The sequence below is a fragment of the Corvus moneduloides genome, unplaced genomic scaffold (assembly GCF_009650955.1).
Source record: "Corvus moneduloides isolate bCorMon1 unplaced genomic scaffold, bCorMon1.pri scaffold_111_arrow_ctg1, whole genome shotgun sequence".
Taxonomy (NCBI): Eukaryota; Metazoa; Chordata; class Aves; order Passeriformes; family Corvidae; genus Corvus; species Corvus moneduloides.
Genome location: NW_022436878.1, coordinates 93,053 through 113,567, shown reverse-complemented (window position 1 = coordinate 113,567; position 20,515 = coordinate 93,053). Strand labels below are relative to the sequence as shown.

Below are 20,515 nucleotides of genomic sequence, written 5' to 3'. Positions count from 1 at the left end.
TCAGGGGGCTCAGGGGGGCTCAGGGCTATTTCAGGGGGCTCAGGGGTCTTTCAGGGGGCTCAGGGGGGGCTCAGGGGGGGCTCAGGGCTATTTCAGGGGGCTCAGGGGGGGCTCAGGGGGGGCTCACGGGGGGCTCAGGGGGGGCTCAGGGCTATTTCAGGGGGGCTCAGGGGTCTTTCAGTGGGCTCAGGGGGGGCTCAGGGGGGGTTCAGGGGGGCTCAGGGGGGTTCAGGGGTATTTCAGGGGGCTCAGGGGGGGCTCAGGGGGGCTCAGGGGGGGCTCAGGGGTATTTCAGGGGGCTCAGGGGGGCTCAGGGGGGGTTCAGGGGGGCTCAGGGGGGTTCAGGGGTATTTCAGGGGGCTCAGGGGGGGCTCAGGGCTATTTCAGGGGGCTCAGGGGTCTTTCAGGGGGCTCAGGGGGGCTCCCCGGCCCTGCCGAGGGGTTTCCGGGCTCTCTCACCCCTCTCCCACCAGCCCCTCGTGCTCGTCGGCCAGCGAGTCGCGGCGGAAGGGCAGCACCACCAGGCGCGTGCCGTAGATCAGCATCACCGCGCAGCGCCCGTCGGGGTCCACGCGCACCCGCGGCGTGTGCACGTTCTGAACAAAGCCGTCCTGGGGGGGGGGAGAAACGGGGATTTGGGGTGATCCTGGGGGCTGGGGAACCCCAAAATCCATCCTGGGGGAGAAAAAACGGGGATTTGGGGTGATCCTGGGGGCTGGGGAACCCCAAAATCCATCCTGGGGAACCCTAAAATCCATCCTGGGGAGAAAAAACGGGGATTTGGGGTGATTCTGGGGGCTGGGGAACCCCCAAAATCCATCCTGGGGGAGAAAAAACAGGGATTTTGGGGTGATTCTGGGGAGAGGGGAACCCCAAAACCCATCCTGGGGAGAAAAAACGGGGATTTGGGGTGATCCTGGGGGCTGGGGAACCCCAAAATCCATCCTGGGGGAGAAAAAACGGGGATTTGGGGTGATCCTGGGGGCTGGGGAACCCCAAAATCCATCCTGGGGAACCCTAAAATCCATCCTGGGGAGAAAAAACGGGGATTTGGGGTGATTCTGGGGGCTGGGGAACCCCAAAATCCATCCTGGGGGAGAAAAAACGGGGATTTGGGGTGATCCTGGGGGCTGGGGAACCCCAAAATCCATCCTGGGGGAGAAAAAATGGGGATTTGGGGTTATTCTGGGGGCTGGGGAACCCCAAAATCCATCCTGGGAATCCCCAAAATCCATCCTGGGGAGAAAAAACGGGGATTTGGGGTGATCCTGGGGGCTGGGGAACCCCAAAATCCATCCTGGGGGAGAAAAAACGGGGATTTGGGGTGATCCTGGGGGCTGGGGAACCCCAAAATCCATCCTGGGGAACCCTAAAATCCATCCTGGGAACCCCAAAATCCATCCTGGGAATCCCCAAAATCCATCCTGGGGAGAAAAAACGGGGATTTGGGGTAATTCTGGGGGCTGGGGAACCCCAAAATCCATCCGGGGAACCCCAAAATCCATCCTGGGAATCCCCAAAATCCATCCTGGGGAGAAAAAAACGGGGATTTGGGGTGATTCTGGGGGCTGGGGGACCCCAAAATCCATCCTGGGAATCCCCAAAATCCATCCTGGGGAGAAAAAACGGGGATTTGGGGTGATTCTGGGGGCTGGGGAACCCCAAAATCCATCCTGGGGAACCCTAAAATCCATCCTGGGGAGAAAAAACGGGGATTTGGGGTGATTCTGGGGGCTGGGGGACCCCAAAATCCATCCTGGGAATCCCCAAAATCCATCCTGGGGAGAAAAAACGGGGATTTGGGGTGATCCTGGGGGCTGGGGAACCCCAAAATCCATCCTGGGGGAGAAAAACGGGGATTTGGGGTGATCCTGGGGGCTGGGGAACCCCAAAATCCATCCTGGGGGAGAAAAAACGGGGATTTGGGGTGATCCTGGGGGCTGGGGAACCCCAAAATCCATCCTGGGGAACCCTAAAATCCATCCTGGGAACCCCAAAATCCATCCTGGGAATCCCCAAAATCCATCCTGGGGAGAAAAAAACGGGGATTTGGGGTAATTCTGGGGGCTGGGGAACCCCAAAATCCATCCTGGGGAGAAAAAACGGGGATTTGGGGTGATTCTGGGGGCTGGGGAACCCCAAAATCCATCCTGGGGAACCCTAAAATCCATCCTGGGGAGAAAAAACGGGGATTTGGGGTGATCCTGGGGGCTGGGGAACCCCAAAATCCATCCTGGGAACCCCAAAATCCATCCTGGGAATCCTGAAATCCATCCTAGGAACCCCAAAATCCATCCTGGGGAGAAAAAATGGGGATTTGGGGTAATTCTGGGGGCTGGGGAACCCCGAAATCCATCCTGGGAATCCCCAAAATCCATCCTGGGGAGAAAAAACGGGGATTTGGGGTGCTGAGACAGACCCCAGAAATGGGGGAACCCCGAAATCCATCCCAGAGAAACCCCAAAATCCATCCTGGGAACCCCAAAATCCATCCTGGGGGGAAAAAACGGGGATTTGGGGTGATCCTGGGGACAGAGAAACCCCAAAATCCATCCCAGGGAACCCCAAAATCCATCCCAGGGAACCCTGAAATCCATCCGGGGGGAAAAAATGGGATTTGGGGTAATCTTGCAGACAAGGGAACCCCAAAATCCATCTGGGGAACCCCAAAATCCATCCCAGAGAAACCCCGAAATGCATCCTGGGGGGAAACACGGGGATTTGGGATAATTCTGGGCACAGAGGAACCCCAAAATCCATCCCAGGGGAATCCTGAAATCCATCCTGGGGGAAAAAATGGGGATTTGGGGTAATTCTGGGGACAGGGGAACCCCAAAATCCATCCTGGGGAACCCTAAAATCCATCCTGGGGGGAAAAACGGGGATTTGGGGTGATTCTGGAGACAGGGAAACCCCAAAATCCATCCTGGGGGAAAAAAGGGGGATTTGGGGTGATTCTGGAGACAGAGGAACCCCAAAATCCATCCCAGGGGATCCCCAAAATCCATCCTGGGGGGAAAAATTGGAATTTGGGGTGTTGGGAGAGACCCTGGGATCCAGGGGAACCCCAAAATCCATCCCAGGGGAAAAACAGGGGATTTGGGGTAACCCTGGGATCAGAGGGAGCCCCAAAACCCATCCCAGGGGATCCCAGAGGATTTGGGGTAACCCTGGGATCAGAGGGAGCCCCAAAATCCATCCTGGGGGGATCCCAGAGGATTTGGGGTAACCCTGGGATCAGAGGGAGCCCCAAAATCCATCCCAGGGGATCCCAGGGGATTTGGGGTGCTGGGAGAGACCCTGGGATCCAGGGGAACCCCAAAATCCATCCCAGGGGATCCCAGGGGATTTGGGGTAACCCTGGGATCCAGGGGAGCCCCAAAACCCATCCCGGGGGATCCCAGGGGATTTGGGGTAACCCTGGGATCAGAGGGAGCCCCAAAACCCATCCCAGGGGGATCCCAGGGGATTTGGGGTAACCCTGGGATCAGAGGGAGCCCCAAAACCCATCCCAGGGGATCCCAGGGGATTTGGGGTGCTGGGAGAGACCCTGGGATCCAGGGGAACCCCAAAATCCATCCCAGGGGATCCCAGGGGATTTGGGGTAACCCTGGGATCAGAGGGAACCCCAAAACCCATCCCGGGGGGATCCCAGGGGATTTGGGGTAACCCTGGGATCAGAGGGAGCCCCAAAATCCATCCCAGGGGGATCCCAGGGGATTTGGGGTAACCCTGGGATCAGAGGGAGCCCCAAAACCCATCCCGGGGGGATCCCAGAGGATTTGGGGTAATCCTGGGATCAGAGGGAGCCCCAAAACCCATCCCGGGGGGATCCCAGAGGATTTGGGGTAATCCTGGGATCAGAGGGAACCCCAAAACCCATCCCAGGGGATCCCAGGGGATTTGGGGTAACCCTGGGATCAGAGGGAGCCCCAAAACCCATCCTGGGGGGATCCCAGAGGATTTGGGGTAACCCTGGGATCAGAGGGAACCCCAAAACCCATCCCGGGGGGATCCCAGAGGATTTGGGGTAACCCTGGGATCAGAGGGAACCCCAAAACCCATCTGGGGGGATCCCAGAGGATTTGGGGTAACCCTGGGATCAGAGGGAACCCCAAAACCCATCCCGGGGGGATCCCAGGGGATTTGGGGTAACCCTGGGATCAGAGGGAACCCCAAAACCCATCCCGGGGGGATCCCAGAGGATTTGGGGTAACCCTGGGATCAGAGGGAACCCCAAAACCCATCCCGGGGGGATCCCAGAGGATTTGGGGTAACCCTGGGATCAGAGGGAGCCCCAAAACCCATCCTGGGGGATCCCAGGGGATTTGGGGTAACCCTGGGATCAGAGGGAGCCCCAAAACCCATCCTGGGGGATCCCAGAGGATTTGGGGTAACCCTGGGATCCAGGGGAGCCCCAAAACCCATCCCGGGGGATCCCAGGGGATTTGGGGTAACCCTGGGATCCAGGGGAGCCCCAAAACCCATCCCGGGGGGATCCCAGAGGATTTGGGGTAACCCTGGGATCAGAGGGAGCCCCAAAACCCATCCCAGGGGATCCCAGGGGATTTGGGGTAACCCTGGGATCAGAGGGAGCCCCAAAATCCATCCCGGGGGGATCCCAGGGGATTTGGGGTAACCCTGGGATCAGAGGGAACCCCAAAACCCATCCCAGGGGATCCCAGAGGATTTGGGGTAACCCTGGGATCAGAGGGAACCCCAAAACCCATCCCAGGGGGATCCCAGGGGATTTGGGGTAACCCTGGGATCAGAGGGAGCCCCAAAACCCATCCTGGGGGATCCCAGAGGATTTGGGGTGCTGGGAGAGACCCTGGGATCCAGGGGAACCCCAAAACCCATCCCAGGGGATCCCAGAGGATTTGGGGAAACCCTGGGATCAGAGGGAACCCCAAAACCCATCCCGGGGGATCCCAGGGGATTTGGGGTAACCCTGGGATCAGAGGGAACCCCAAAACCCATCCCGGGGGATCCCAGAGGATTTGGGGAAACCCTGGGATCAGAGGGAACCCCAAAACCCATCCCGGGGGATCCCAGGGGATTTGGGGTAACCCTGGGATCAGAGGGAACCCCAAAACCCATCCCGGGGGATCCCAGAGGATTTGGGGAAACCCTGGGATCAGAGGGAACCCCAAAACCCATCCCGGGGGATCCCAGGGGATTTGGGGTAACCCTGGGATCCAGGGGAACCCCAAAACCCATCTGGGGGGATCCCAGAGGATTTGGGGTAACCCTGGGATCCAGGGGAACCCCAAAACCCATCTGGGGGGATCCCAGAGGATTTGGGGTGCTGGGAGAGCCTCACCCGCAGCTCCGGCTCCTCGAAGTAGTGCAGGGAGAGCGTCTTGAGGTCGTGGGTGCCGGGGTCGTACTCCACCACCGAGAGCTGGGGGGACAAGGACACCCCAAAATCAGCAACGGGACCCCAAAATTAGCAACCGGACCCCAAAATTAGCAATGGGACCCCAAAATTATCAACGGGACCCCGAAATTATCAACGGGGCCCTGAAATTATCAACGGGACCCCGAAATTATCTATGGCATCCCAAAATCATCAATGGGACCCGGAATTAGCAACGGGACCCCAGAATTATCAACGGGACCCCGAAAATTATCAACAGGACCCCGGAATTATCAACAGGACCCCAAAATTATCAACGGGACCCCAAAATTATCAACAGAACCCCAAAATTATCAACGGGACCACAAAATTATCAACGGGACCCTGGAATCATCAATGGCACCCCAAAATTATCAATGGGACCTCGGAATTATCAACAGAATCCCAAAATTTTCAACGGGACCCCAAAATTTTCAACGGGACCCCAAAATCATCAACGGGACCCCAAAATTATCAACAGCACCCCGAAATTATCAATGGAACCCTGAAATTATCAACAGCACCCTAAAAATTATCAATGGGACCCCAAAATTATCAATGGGACCCGAAAATTATCAACAGAACCCCAAAATTATCAACGGGACCCCAAAATTATCAACAGAACCCCAGAATTATCAACGGGACCCCAAAATTATCAACGGGACCCCGGAATTATCAATGGAACCCTGAAATTATCAACAGCACCCTGAAAATTATCAACGGGACCCCAAAATCATCAACGGGACCCCAAAATTATCAACAGAACCCCAAAATTATCAACGGGACCCCAGAATTATCAACAGAACCCCAAAATTATCAATGGGACCCCAGAATTACCAACAGAACCCCAAAATTATCAACGGGACCCCAAAATCATCAACGGGACCCCAAAATTATCAACGGGACCCCAAAATTATCAATGGGACCCCAGAATTACCAACAGAACCCCAAAATTATCAATGGGACCCCAGAATTACCAACAGAACCCCAAAATTATCAACGGGACCCCAAAATCATCAACGGGACCCCAAAATTATCAACGGGACCCCAAAATTATCAATGGGACCCCAGAATTACCAACAGAACCCCAAAATTATCAATGGGACCCCAGAATTACCAACAGAACCCCAAAATTATCAACGGGACCCCAAAATCATCAACGGGACCCCAAAATTATCAACAGCACCCCAAAATTATCAACGGGACCCCAAAATCATCAATGGGACCCCAAAATCATCAATGGCACCCCAAAATTATCAACGGGACCCCAAAATCATCAACGGGACCCCAAAATTATCAATGGGACCCCAAAATTATCAACGGGACCCCAAAATCATCAACGGGACCCCAAAATTATCAATGGCACCCTGGAATTAGCAACGGGACCCCGAATTGGGTATCAGGACCCCAAAATCAGTACCAGCACCCCAAATTCGTTAATGGCACCCCAAAATGGGGAACAGCACCCCAAAATCAGTAACCCCCCAAAAATGAGTCACAACCCCCAAAAATCATTAACAACACCCCCAAATAATTAAGGACACCCCAAATAATTAAGGACACCCCAAATAATTAAGGACACCCTAAATAATTAAGGACACCCCCAGGGGGGTTTTGGGGTGCCCCAACCCCACCTGAGCCCCCCCCAAATCCAAGGAGCAGCAGATCCCAAAGGGACCAGGGACCCCAAAAATGAGGGACAGCCCCCCAAAATCATTAAAAACCCCCCAAAAATCATTAATGACACCCCAAAATCATTAATGCCACCCCAAAAATCATTAATGACACCCCCAAAATTATTAACGACACCCCCAGGGGGGTTTTGGGGTGTCCCCCCCCCCCCAAAATTTGGGGTTTTGGGGTTTTTTGGGGGTTTTGGGGTGCCCTCCCACCCCCAAATTTGGGGTTTTTGGGGTTTTGGGGTGTCCCCCCCCCACCCCCAAATTTGGGGTTTTTGGCGTGCCTCCCCACCCCCAACTTTGGGGTTTTTGGGGTTTTGGGGTGTCCCCCCCCCACCCCACCCCCAAATTCAGGGGTTTTGGGTTTTTTGGGGTTTTTGGGGTGCCCTCCCACCCCCAAATTTGGGGTTTTTGGGGTTTTGGGGTGTCCCCCCCCCACCCCCAAATTCGGGGTTTTTGGGGTGTCCCCCCCACCCCCAAATTCGGGGTTTTTGGGGTTTTGGGGTGTCCCCCCCACCCCCAAATTTGGGGTTTTTGGCGTGCCTCCCCACCCCCAACTTTGGGGTTTTTGGGGTGTCCCCCCCCCACCCCACCCCCAAATTCAGGGGTTTTGGGTTTTTTGGGGTTTTTGGGGTGCCCTCCCACCCCCAAATTCGGGGTTTTTGGGTTTTTTGGGGTGCCCTCCCACCCCCAATTTTGGGGTTTTTGGAGTGCCCCTCCTGCCCCCAAATTCAGGGTTTTTGGGATTTTTTGGGGTTTTTGGGGTCTCCCCCCCACCCCCAAATTCGGGGTTTTTGGTGGTTTTGGGGTTTTTGGGGTGTCCCTCCCTTCCCCAAATGTGGGATTTTTGGGGTTTTTGGGGCATCCCTCCCTTCCCCAAATGTGGGATTTTTGGGGTTTTTGGGGTTTTTGCGGGTTTTTGGGGTGTCCATCCCTTCCCCAAATGTGGGATTTTTGGGGTTTTTGGGGTGTCCCTCCCACCCCCAAATTCGGGGTTTTTGGGTTTTTTGGGGTTTTTGAGGTGCCCCTCCACCCTCAATTTTGGGGTTTTTGGGTTTTTTGGGGTTTTTGGGGCGTCCCTCCCTTCCCCAAAAGTGGGATTTTTAGGGTTTTTTGGGGTTTTTGGGGTGCCCTCCCACCCCCAATTTTGGGGTTTTTGGGGTGTCCCTCCTGCCCCCAAATTCAGGGGTTTTGGGATTTTTTGGGTTTTTGGGGTGCCCTCCCACCCCCAAATTTGGGGTTTTTGGGGTGTCCCTCCCTTTTTGGGTTTTTTGGGGTTTTTAGGGTGCCCCCTCACCCCCAACTTTGGGGTTTTTGGTGGTTTTGGGGTGTCCCCCCCCCACCCCCAAATTCAGGGTTTTTGGGGGTTTTTGGGGTGTCCCTCCCTTCCACTCCCAAATTCGGGGTTTTGGGGTTTTTTGGGGTTTTTGGGGTGCCCTCTCACCCCCAATTTTGGGGTTTTTGGGGTGCCCTCCCACCCCCAAATTCGGGGTTTTTGGGTTTTTTTGGGGTTTTTGGGGTGCCCTCCCACCCCCAACTTTGGGGTTTTTGGGGTGTCCCTCCCTTTTTGGGTTTTTTGGGGTTTTTAGGGTGCTCCCCCATCCCCAACTTTGGGGTTTTTGGTGGTTTTGGGGTGTCCCCCCCCCACCCCCAAATTCAGGGTTTTTGGGGGTTTTTGGGGTGTCCCTCCCTTCCCCAAATTTGGGGTTTTTGGGGTGTCCCTCCCTTTTTGGGTTTTTTGGGGTTTTTAGGGTGCTCCCCCATCCCCAACTTTGGGGTTTTTGGTGTTTTTGGGGTGTCCCTCCCGTCCCCAAATTCGGGGTTTTTGGGTTTTTTGGGGTTTTTGAGGTGCCCCTCCACCCTCAATTTTGGGGTTTTTGGGTTTTTTGGGGTTTTTGGGGTGTCCCTCCCTTCCCCAAATGTGGGATTTTTGGGGTTTTTTGGGGTGTCCCTCCCTTCCCCAAATGTGGGATTTTTGGGGTTTTTGGGGTTTTTTGGGGTGTCCCTCCCTTCCCCAAATGTGGGATTTTTGGGGTTTTTTGGGGTGTCCCTCCCTTCCCCAAATGTGGGATTTTTGGGGTTTTTTGGGGTGTCCCTCCCTTCCCCAAATGTGGGATTTTTGGGGTTTTTGGGGCATCCCTCCCTTCCCCAAATGTGGGATTTTTGGGGTTTTTGGGGTTTTTGCGGGTTTTTGGGGTGTCCATCCCTTCCCCAAATGTGGGATTTTTGGGGTTTTTGGGGTGTCCCTCCCACCCCCAAATTCGGGGTTTTTGGGTTTTTTGGGGTTTTTGAGGTGCCCCTCCACCCTCAATTTTGGGGTTTTTGGGTTTTTTGGGGTTTTTGGGGCGTCCCTCCCTTCCCCAAATGTGGGATTTTTAGGATTTTTTGGGGTTTTTGGGGTGCCCTCCCACCCCCAATTTTGGGGTTTTTGGGGTGTCCCTCCCTTTTTGGGTTTTTTGGGGTTTTTAGGGTGCCCCCTCACCCCCAACTTTGGGGTTTTTGGTGGTTTTGGGGTGTCCCCCCCCCACCCCCAAATTCAGGGTTTTTGGGGGTTTTTGGGGTGTCCCTCCCTTCCCCAAATTTGGGGTTTTTGGGGTGTCCCTCCCTTTTTGGGTTTTTTGGGGTTTTTAGGGTGCTCCCCCATCCCCAACTTTGGGGTTTTTGGGGGTTTTTGGGGTGTCCCTCCCGTCCCCAAATTCGGGGTTTTTGGGTTTTTTGGGGTTTTTGAGGTGCCCCTCCACCCTCAATTTTGGGGTTTTTGGGTTTTTTGGGGTTTTTGGGGTGTCCCTCCCTTCCCCAAATGTGGGATTTTTGGGGTTTTTTGGGGTTTTTGGGGTGTCCCTCCCTTCCCCAAATGTGGGATTTTTAGGGTTTTTGGGGTGTCCCTCCCTTCCCCAAATGTGGGATTTTTGGGGTTTTTGGGGTGTCCCTCCCTTCCCCAAATGTGGGATTTTTGGGGTTTTTTGGGGTGTCCCTCCTTTCCCCAAATGTGGGATTTTTGGGGTTTTTTGGGGTTTTTGGGGTGTCCCTCCCTTCCCCAAATGTGGGATTTTTGGGGTTTTTGGGGTGTCCCTCCCTTCCCCAAATGTGGGATTTTTGGGGTTTTTTGGGGTGTCCCTCCCTTCCCCAAATGTGGGATTTTTGGGGTTTTTTGGGGTGTCCCTCCCTTCCCCAAATGTGGGATTTTTGGGTTTTTTGGGATTTTTGGGGCGTCCCTCCCTTCCCCAAATGTGGGATTTTTGGGGTTTTTTGGGGTGTCCCTCCCTTCCCCAAATGTGGGATTTTTGGGGTTTTTTGGGGTGTCCCTCCCTTCCCCAAATGTGGGATTTTTGGGGTTTTTTGGGGTGTCCCTCCCTTCCCCAAATGTGGGATTTTTGGGGTTTTTTGGGGTGTCCCTCCCTTCCCCAAATGTGGGATTTTTGGGGTTTTTTGGGGTGTCCCTCCCTTCCCCAAATGTGGGATTTTTGGGGTGTCCCTCCCTTCCCCAAATGTGGGATTTTTGGGGTTTTTTGGGGTTTTTTGGGGTGTCCCTCCCTTCCCCAAATGTAGGATTTTTGGGGTTTTTTGGGGTGTCCCTCCCTTCCCCAAATGTGGGATTTTTGGGGTTTTTTGGGGTTTTTGGGGTGTCCCTCCCTTCCCCAAATGTGGGATTTTTGGGGTTTTTTGGGGTGTCCCTCCCTTCCCCAAATGTGGGATTTTTAGGGTTTTTAGGGTGCCCCTCCCTTCCCCAAATGTGGGATTTTTGGGGTTTTTTGGGGTTTTTGGGGTGTCCCTCCCTTCCCCAAATGTGGGATTTTTGGGGTTTTTTGGGGTGTCCCTCCTTTCCCCAAATGTGGGATTTTTGGGGTTTTTTGGGGTTTTTGGGGTGTCCCTCCCTTCCCCAAATGTGGGATTTTTGGGGTTTTTGGGGTGTCCCTCCCTTCCCCAAATGTGGGATTTTTGGGGTTTTTTGGGGTGTCCCTCCCTTCCCCAGATGTGGGATTTTTGGGGTTTTTTGGGGTGTCCCTCCCTTCCCCAAATGTGGGATTTTTGGGGTTTTTTGGGGTGCCCCTCCCTTCCCCAAACGTGGGATTTTTAGGGTTTTTTGGGCTTTTTTGGGATTTTTGGCCCCACCTTGGCGTCCTTGAAGCTGAGCAGCAGCGCGTCCCTCTTGGCTCCGGCCAGCTGCACGCTGGCCATGGACATGACATTCCCGAAAAACGAGAACGAGGCCACCAGCTCCAGCTTCTCCCGCTGCCCTTTGCCCTCTGCAGGAGAAAATTTGGGGGGTTTTTGGGGGTTTTTTTTTAGGGGGAGGGGCGTTCCCAAAGCCCTGCAAAGGTGGGAACCCCCCCCTCAACCCCCACCCTGAGATTGGGAATGCCCCAAATCGGGGGGGATTCCGTGGACTGGGATTTTCCTGCTCGTTCCTGATCTTTGTCCTGCCCCCCCCCCCAGCTCATCCCAAATTAATTTGGGGGGTCCCACCCCGGCATCATTAATTGTGACCCCAAAATTGGGGTAGAGACCCCCCCTGAGGGGTTTGGGGGGGGGGATTCCCAAATTGGGGGGACATGGATAAGGTGGGGACCCCCCCCATCCAAAGGCTGGGAATGAGAGGGGAAGTGGGAAAAGGGGGATCAGCCCAAAAAGAGGGAAATCAGCCCAAAAAGGGAGGAAATCATCTCAAAAAGGGAGGAAATCGCCCCAAAAATGGAAGAATTGGCCAAAAAAAGGGGAAATTGCCACAAAAAGGGAGGAAAATCACCCCAAAAAGGGAGAAAATCACCCTAAAAGAGGGGGCAAAGCACCCAAAAAAGGGGAAATTGCACCAAAAAGGGAGGAAATCATCGCAAAAAGGGGGGGAATCAACCTAAAAATGGGGGGAAAGCACCCCAAAAAGGGGAAATTGCCCCAAAAAGAGAGAAAATCATCCTAAAAAGGGAGGAAATCACCCCAAAAATGGAGGAATCGACCAAAAAAAGAGGAAATTGGCCCAAAAAAGGGAGGAAATCATCTCAAAAAGGGCGGAAATCACCCCAAAAAGGGAGAAAATCACAAAAAAGAGGAAAAATCACCCTAAAAAGGGAGGGAATCACCCTAAAAGAGGGGGCAAAGCACCCAAAAAAGGGGAAATTGCACCAAAAAGGGAGGAAATCATCCTAAAAAGGGAGGAAATCACCCCAAAAATGGAGGAATCGACCAAAAAAAGGGGAAATTGCCACAAAAAGGGAGGAAATCACCCCAAAATGGGAGAAAATCACAAAAAAGAGGAAAAATCACCCTAAAAAGGGAGAGAATCACCCTAAAAGAGGGGGGAAAGCACCCAAAAAAGGGGAAATTGCACCAAAAAGGGAGGAAATCATCGCAAAAAGGGGGGGAGTCAACCTAAAAATGGGGGGAAAACACCCCAAAGAGGGGAAATTGCCCCAAAAATGGAGGAAATCATCCTAAAAAGGGGGTGAATCACCTTAAAAATGGGGGGAAACCACCCCAAAATGGGGAAATTGCCCCAAAAAGGGAAGAAATCACCCCAAAAATGGAGGGATCAGCCTAAAAAAAGGGGAAATTGCCTCCAAAAGGGAGAAAATCACCCCAAAAAGGGGAGAAATCACCCTAAAAATGGGGGAAAACCACCCCAAAAAGGGGAAATTGCCCCAAAAAGGGAGAAAATCATCCTAAAAAGGGAGGAAATCACCCCAAAAATGGGGAAATTGCCCCAAAAAGGGAGGAAATCAGCCCAAAAATGGGAAATTGTCCCAAAAAGGGAGGAAATTGTCCCCAAAGGGAATGGAATCACCCCAAAAAAATGGGGGGAATCACCTCAAAAAGGGGGAAATCACCCCAAAAAGGAGGAAATCACCCCAGAAATTGGAGAATCATCCCAGAAATTGGAGAATCACCCCAAAAAAGAGAGAAGATCACCCCAAAAAGGAAGAAATTAACCCCAAAATGGTGGGAATTACCCCCAAACACTGGAGATTCGGCCCAAAAAAGAAGGAAATCACCCCAGAAATGAGATAATCTCCCCAAATAAGGGAGGAAATTACCCAAAAAAACCACAAAATCACCCCAAAAACTGGGAAATCAGTCCAAAAAAGAGAGGTAATCACCCCGAAATGGAGGAAAATTACCACAAAAAAGAGAAAAAAATCACAAAAAGGAGAAAAATCACCCTTAAAAAGGGAAGAATCACCCCAAAAAAGGGAGAATCATCCCCCAAAAAAGTGGAAAATCACCCCAGGAATTGGAGAACCACCCCAGAAAAGAGAGGAAATCACCCCAAAAAGGGTGGGAATCACCCCCAAACACCAGAGAATGGCGCCAAAAAGGGAGGAAACCGCCCCAAAAATAGAAAATTTCCACCATTTTGGGGTAGATTTTCTCCTTTTTGGGGTGATTTCCTCCCAAACACCGGAGAATTGCCCCAAAAAGAGGTGAATTGTCCCAAAAAAAGAAAGGAAATCACCCCAAAAAGGGAGAACCACCCTAAAAACGGGAGAATCGCCCCCAAAAAGGGAGAAAATCACCCCGAAAAGAAGGAAATCATCCCAAAAAGGGGGAAAATCACCCCAAAAAAACGAGAATCACCCCAAACAGCAGAAAATCGACCCAAAAGAAGGAGAAAATCACCACGAAAGAGGAAAAATCACCACAAAAAGGAAGGAAATCACCCCAAAAACCAGAGAATCACCCCCAAAACCAGAGAAAATCACAAAAAAGAGAGAAAGTCACCCCAAAAAGGGAGAGCATTACCCCAAAAAGGAGAAAATCACCACATAAAGGGAGAAAATCACCCCAAAAACCAGAGAATCACCCCAAAAAGCAAAAAACCGCCCCAAAAAAGGGAGAAAATCACAAAAAAGAGAGAAAATCACCCCAAAATGGGAGGGAATTACCACAAAAAGGGAGGAAATCACCCCAAAAACCAGAGAATCACCCCAAAAAGCAAAAAACCGCCCCAAAAAAGGGAGAAAATCACAAAAAAGAGAGAAAATCACCTCAAAAAGGAAGGGAATTGCCAAAAAAAGGATAAAACCAGCCCAAAAAATGGGGAAAAACCACCCCAAACAGCAAAAAAACTGCCCCAAAAAGGGAGAAAACCACCAAAAAGAGAGAAAATCACCCCAAAAACAGAGCAAATTACCCCAAAAAGGTGGAAAATCACCCCAAAAAGGGAGAAAATCACCCCAAAAAGGGAGAAAATCACCTCAAAAAGGGAGAAAATCACTGCAAAAAAGAGGAAAAAATCACCCCAAAAAGGAAAAAAAATCACCCCAAAAAGGAGAAAAAGTCACCCCAAAAAGGGAGAAAATCACCCCAAAAATGGAAAATCACTGCAAAAAGGGAGATCACCCCAAAAAGGAGAAAAAATCACCCCAAAAAGGAGAAAAAATCACCCCAAAAAGGAGAAAAAATCACCCCAAAAAGGAGAAAAGCACGCCAGAAAGGAGAAAATCACCCTAAAAAGGGAGAAAATCACCCCAAAAATGAGAAAAAAATCACCCAAAACGGAGAAAAAATCACCCCAAAAAGGAGACAATCCCCCCAGAAAATGGAAAATCACTGCAAAAAGGGAGATCACCCCAAAAAGGAGAAAAAATCACCCCAAAAAGGAGAAAAACACCCCAAAAAATTGAAAATCGCTGCAAAAAGGGAGATCACCCCGAAAAGGAGAAAAAATCACCCCAAAAAGGAGAAAAAAATCACCCCAAAAAGGAGAAAAACACCCCAGAAAACGGAAAATCACCCTAAAAAGGGAGAAAATCACCCCAAAAACCAGAAAAAATCACCCTAAAAAGGGGAAAAAAATCACCCCAAAAACAGAAAATCACCCCCAAAATCACACCAGAAACTGAAGAACCCCCCCAAAAAGAGGAGAAAACCCAATCACCCCAAAACGCCTGAATCCCCCCAAAAAGAGCTCACTCACCCCCATTCCTGTCGCCTTTTCCCGCCGCCTGCAAGAGAAACCGAGGCGATTGCTGTAACCTGCCCCAAAACCGGGGTGGTTTTTGGGGGTTTTTTTGGGGTTTTTTGGGGGTTTTTTTGGGGGGGTGGGGTCCGTTTTTGGGGGCTCACCTCGGCGTCGTGGTTGAGGCGGTAGACGAAGAGCTGGGAGGTGCCGGCCACCACCAGGTTCCGCTCGGCCGCCGAGAAAAAGTGGCAATAAAGGGAAAATTCCAGCCCCGTGGGGGGGTGGGTCTGCTTGTACACGGCGTACATGGCCCCCCCCGCCAACCCCAAAAAAAAAAAAACCCCTAAATAAACACCCCAAAATCCCTCCTGAGGGGGGGGGGTGGGCAGGGCGGGGCTGCGAGGAGACAAAAAAAGAAATAAAAAAAAAAAAATACAGGATTAGCACCAAAAAAAAAAAAAAAAAAAAAAAAAAAGGAAAAAGGGAGGGGTTGGCGTTAAAAAAAAAAGCGAGGAATCACCCAAAAAAAAAATGGGGGAACGCAACGGAAGCCTCACAAAAATCCCCCCCCCCCCCCCAAACCTCCCCCAACCTCACATTCCCCTCCTCATGGACCCCCGAGCCTCTCACAGGACCCCCCAAACTTCCCCCCCTCAATTCCCCCCAAATTCCCCCTCAAAACACCCCAAAGAGACCCCCCAAACCTCCCCCCTCACTCCCCCCCATTTTCCCCTCAATTCCCCCCAAATTCCCCCTCAAAACACCCCAAAGAGACCCCCAAACCTCCCCCCTCACTCCCCCCCATTTTCCCCTCAATTCCCCCCAAATTCCCCCTCAGAACACCCCAAAGGGACCCCCAAACCTCCCCTCTCAGTTCCCCCCATTTTCCCCTCAATTCCCCCCAAATTCCCCCTCAGAACACCCCAAAGGGACCCCCCAAACCTCCCCCCTCACTCCCCCCCATTTTCCCCTCAATTCCCCCCAAATCCCCCCTCAGAACACCCCAAAGGGACCCCCCAAACCTCCCCCCTCACTCCCCCCCATTTTCCCCTCAATTCCCCCCAAATTCCCCCTCAGAACACCCCAAAGGGACCCCCAAACCTCCCCTCTCAGTTCCCCCCATTTTCCCCTCAATTCCCTCCAAATCCCCCCTCAGAACACCCCAAAGGGACCCCCAAACCTCCCCTCTCAGTTCCCCCCATTTTCCCCTCAATTCCCCCCAAATTCCCCCTCAGAACACCCCAAAGGGACCCCCAAACCTCCCCCCTCACTCCCCCCAATTTTCCCCTCAATTCCCCCCAAATCCCCCCTCAGAACACCCCAAAGGGACCCCCCAAACCTCCCCCCTCACTCCCCCCAATTTTCCCCTCAATTTCCCCCAAATCTCCCCTCAGAACACCCCAAAGGGACCCCCAAACCTCCCCTCTCAGTTCCCCCCATTTTCCCCTCAATTCCCCCCAAATTCCCCCTCAGAACACCCCAAAGGGACCCCCAAACCTCCCCCCTCACTCCCCCCCATTTTCCCCTCAATTCCCCCCAAATTCCCCCTCAGAACACCCCAAAGGGACCCCCAAACCTCCCCCCTCACTCCCCCCAATTTTCCCCTCAATTCCCCCCAAATCTCCCCTCAGAACACCCCAAAGGGACCCCCCAAACCTCCCCCCTCACTCCCCCCAATTTTCCCCTCAATTTCCCCCAAATCTCCCCTCAGAACACCCCAAAGGGACCCCACAAACCTCCCCCCTCAGCTCCTCCCATTTTCCCCTCAATTCCCCCCAAATTCCCCCTCAGAACACCCCAAAGGGACCCCCAAACCTCCCCTCTCAGTTCCCCCCATTTTCCCCTCAATTCCCCCCAAATCCCCCCTCAGAACACCCCAAAGGGACCCCCAAACCTCCCCCCTCACTCCCCCCCATTTTCCCCTCAATTCTCCCCAAATCCCCCCTCAGAACACCCCAAAGGGACCCCACAAACCTCCCCCCTCAGCTCCTCCCATTTTCCCCTCAATTCCCCCCAAATTCCCCCTCAGAACACCCCAAAGGGACCCCCAAACCTCCCCTCTCAGTTCCCCCCATTTTCCCCTCAATTCCCCCCAAATCCCCCCTCAGAACACCCCAAAGGGACCCCCAAACCTCCCCCCTCACTCCCCCCCATTTTCCCCTCAATTCTCCCCAAATCCCCCCTCAGAACACCCCAAAGGGACCCCCCCAAACCTCCCCCCTCACTCCCCCCCATTTTCCCCTCAATTCCCCCCAAATCCCCCCTCAGAACACCCCAAAGGGACCCCCCCAAACCTCCCCCCTCAGCTCCCCCCATTTTCCCCTCAATTCCCCCCAAATCTCCCCTCAGAACACCCCAAAGGGACCCCCCCAAACCTCCCCCCTCAGCTCCCCCCATTTTCCCCTCAATTCCCCCCAAATCTCCCCTCAGAACACCCCAAAGGGACCCCCCAAACCTCCCCCCTCACTCCCCCCAATTTTCCCCTCAATTTCCCCCAAATCTCCCCTCAGAACACCCCAAAGGGACCCCCCAAACCTCCCCCTTCACTCCCCCCCATTTTCCCCTCAATTCTCCCCAAATCCCCCCTCAGAACACCCCAAAGGGACCCCCCAAACCTCCCCCCCTCAGCTCCTCCCATTTTCCCCTCAATTCCCCCCAAATTCCCCCTCAGAACACCCCAAAGGGACCCCCCAAACCTCCCCTCTCAGCTCCTCCCATTTTCCCCTCAGTTCTCCCCAAATTCCCTCTCAGAACACCCCAAAGGGACCCCCAAACCTCCCCCCTCACTCCCCCCCATTTTCCCCTCAATTCCCCCCAAATCCCCCCTCAGAACACCCCAAAGGGACCCCCCAAACCTCCCCTCTCAGTTCCCCCCATTTTCCCCTCAATTCCCCCCAAATTCCCCCTCAGAACACCCCAAAGGGACCCCCCAAACCTCCCCTCTCAGTTCCCCCCATTTTCCCCTCAATTCCCCCCAAATTCCCCCTCAGAACACCCCAAAGGGACCCCCAAACCTCCCCTCTCAGTTCCCCCCATTTTCCCCTCAATTCCCCCCAAATCCCCCCTCAGAACACCCCAAAGGGACCCCCAAACCTCCCCTCTCAGTTCCCGCCATTTTCCCCTCAATTCCCCCCAAATTCCCCCTCAGAACACCCCAAAGGGACCCCCCAAACCTCCCCCCTCACTCCCCCCCATTTTCCCCTCAATTCCCCCCAAATCCCCCTCAGAACACCCCAAAGGGACCCCCCAAACCTCCCCCCTCACTCCCCCCCATTTTCCCCTCAATTCCCCCCAAATTCCCCCTCAGAACACCCCAAAGGGACCCCCAAACCTCCCCTCTCAGTTCCCCCCATTTTCCCCTCAATTCCCCCCAAATTCCCCCTCAGAACACCCCAAAGGGACCCCCAAACCTCCCCTCTCAGTTCCCCCCATTTTCCCCTCAATTCCCCCCAAATTCCCCCTCAGAACACCCCAAAGGGACCCCCAAACCTCCCCCCTCACTCCCCCCATTTTCCCCTCAATTCCCCCCAAATCCCCCCTCAGAACACCCCAAAGGGACCCCCCAAACCTCCCCCCTCACTCCCCCCAATTTTCCCCTCAATTTCCCCCAAATCTCCCCTCAGAACACCCCAAAGGGACCCCCCAAACCTCCCCCCTCAGCTCCTCCCATTTTCCCCTCAATTCCCCCCAAATTCCCCCTCAGAACACCCCAAAGGGACCCCCCAAACCTCCCCTCTCAGCTCCTCCCATTTTCCCCTCAGTTCTCCCCAAATTCCCTCTCAGAACACCCCAAAGGGACCCCCAAACCTCCCCCCTCACTCCCCCACATTTTCCCCTCAATTCCCCCCAAATCCCCCCTCAGAACACCCCAAAGGGACCCCCCAAACCTCCCCTCTCAGTTCCCCCCATTTTCCCCTCAATTCCCCCCAAATTCCCCCTCAGAACACCCCAAAGGGACCCCCCAAACCTCCCCTCTCAGTTCCCCCATTTTCCCCTCAATTCCCCCAAATTCCCCCTCAGAACACCCCAAAGGGACCCCCCAAACCTCCCCTCTCAGTTCCCCCCATTTTCCCCGCAATTCCCCTCAAATCCCCCCTCAGAACACCCCAAAGGGACCCCCCAAACCTCCCCCCTCACTCCCCCCCATTTTCCCCTCAATTCTCCCCAAATCCCCCCTCAGAACACCCCAAAGGGACCCCCAAACCTCCCCCCTCACTCCCCCCCATTTTCCCCTCAATTCCCCCCAAATTCCCCCTCAGAACACCCCAAAGGGACCCCCCAAACCTCCCCTCTCAGTTCCCCCCATTTTCCCCTCAATTCCCCCCAAATTCCCCCTCAGAACACCCCAAAGGGACCCCCCAAACCTCCCCTCTCAGTTCCCCCCATTTTCCCCGCAATTCCCCCCAAATTCCCCCTCAGAACACCCCAAAGGGACCCCCCAAACCTCCCCTCTCAGTTCCCCCCATTTTCCCCTCAATTCCCCCCAAATTCCCCCTCAGAACACCCCAAAGGGACCCCACAAACCTCCCCCTTCACTCCCCCCCATTTTCCCCTCAATTTCCCCCAAATCTCCCCTCAGAACACCCCAAAGGGACCCCCCAAACCTCCCCCTTCACTCCCCCCCATTTTCCCCTCAATTCTCCCCAAATCCCCCCTCAGAACACCCCAAAGGGACCCCCCAAACCTCCCCCCTCACTCCCCCCCATTTTCCCCTCAATTCCCCCCAAATCCCCCCTCAGAACACCCCAAAGGGACCCCCCCAAACCTCCCCCCTCAGCTCCCCCCATTTTCCCCTCAATTCCCCCCAAATCCCCCCTCAGAACACCCCAAAGGGACCCCCCAAACCTCCCCCTTCACTCCCCCCCATTTTCCCCTCAATTCCCCCCAAATTCCCCCTCAGAACACCCCAAAGGGACCCCCCAAACCTCCCCCCTCAGCTCCCCCCATTTTCCCCTCAATTCCCCCCAAATCTCCCCTCAGAACACCCCAAAGGGACCCCCCAAACCTCCCCCCTCACTCCCCCCCATTTTCCCCTCAATTCCCCCCAAATTCCCCCTCAGAACACCCCAAAGGGACCCCCCAAACCTCCCCCCTCAGCTCCCCCCATTTTCCCCTCAATTCCCCCCAAATCCCCCCTCAGAACACCCCAAAGGGACCCCCCAAACCTCCCCCCTCACTCCCCCCAATTTTCCCCTCAATTTCCCCCAAATTCCCCCTCAGAACACCCCAAAGGGACCCCACAAACCTCCCCCCTCAGCTCCTCCCATTTTCCCCTCAATTCTCCCCAAATCCCCCCTCAGAACACCCCAAAGGGACCCCCAAACCTCCCCTCTCAGTTCCCGCCATTTTCCCCTCAATTCCCCCTAAATTCCCCCTCAGAACACCCCAAAGGGACCCCCAAACCTCCCCCCTCACTCCCCCCCATTTTCCCCTCAATTCTCCCCAAATCCCCCCTCAGAACACCCCAAAGGGACCCCACAAACCTCCCCCTTCACTCCCCCCCATTTTCCCCTCAATTCTCCCCAAATCCCCCCTCAGAAC

The 20,515-nt window shown here is 54.0% G+C and overlaps 1 protein-coding gene across 1 annotated transcript in view; it reads right to left on the bottom strand.

Moving 5' to 3' along the window:
* Positions 1–15,341, bottom strand: part of LOC116438770 (cleavage and polyadenylation specificity factor subunit 1-like) — a gene marked incomplete at its 3' end in the record, with an annotated part of 37,386 nt that extends 22,045 nt beyond the window's left edge. The window contains exons 1-5 of the mRNA XM_032097774.1: positions 15,139–15,341; positions 14,990–15,017; positions 11,191–11,324; positions 5,324–5,404; positions 460–611 (exon numbers count right to left, since the gene is read on the bottom strand). Coding sequence (XP_031953665.1) covers positions 460–611; positions 5,324–5,404; positions 11,191–11,324; positions 14,990–15,017; positions 15,139–15,282 — 539 coding nt within the window. The remainder of the gene's footprint in view (positions 1–459; positions 612–5,323; positions 5,405–11,190; positions 11,325–14,989; positions 15,018–15,138) is intronic.
* Between the last annotated feature and the right edge of the window lie 5,174 nt (positions 15,342–20,515).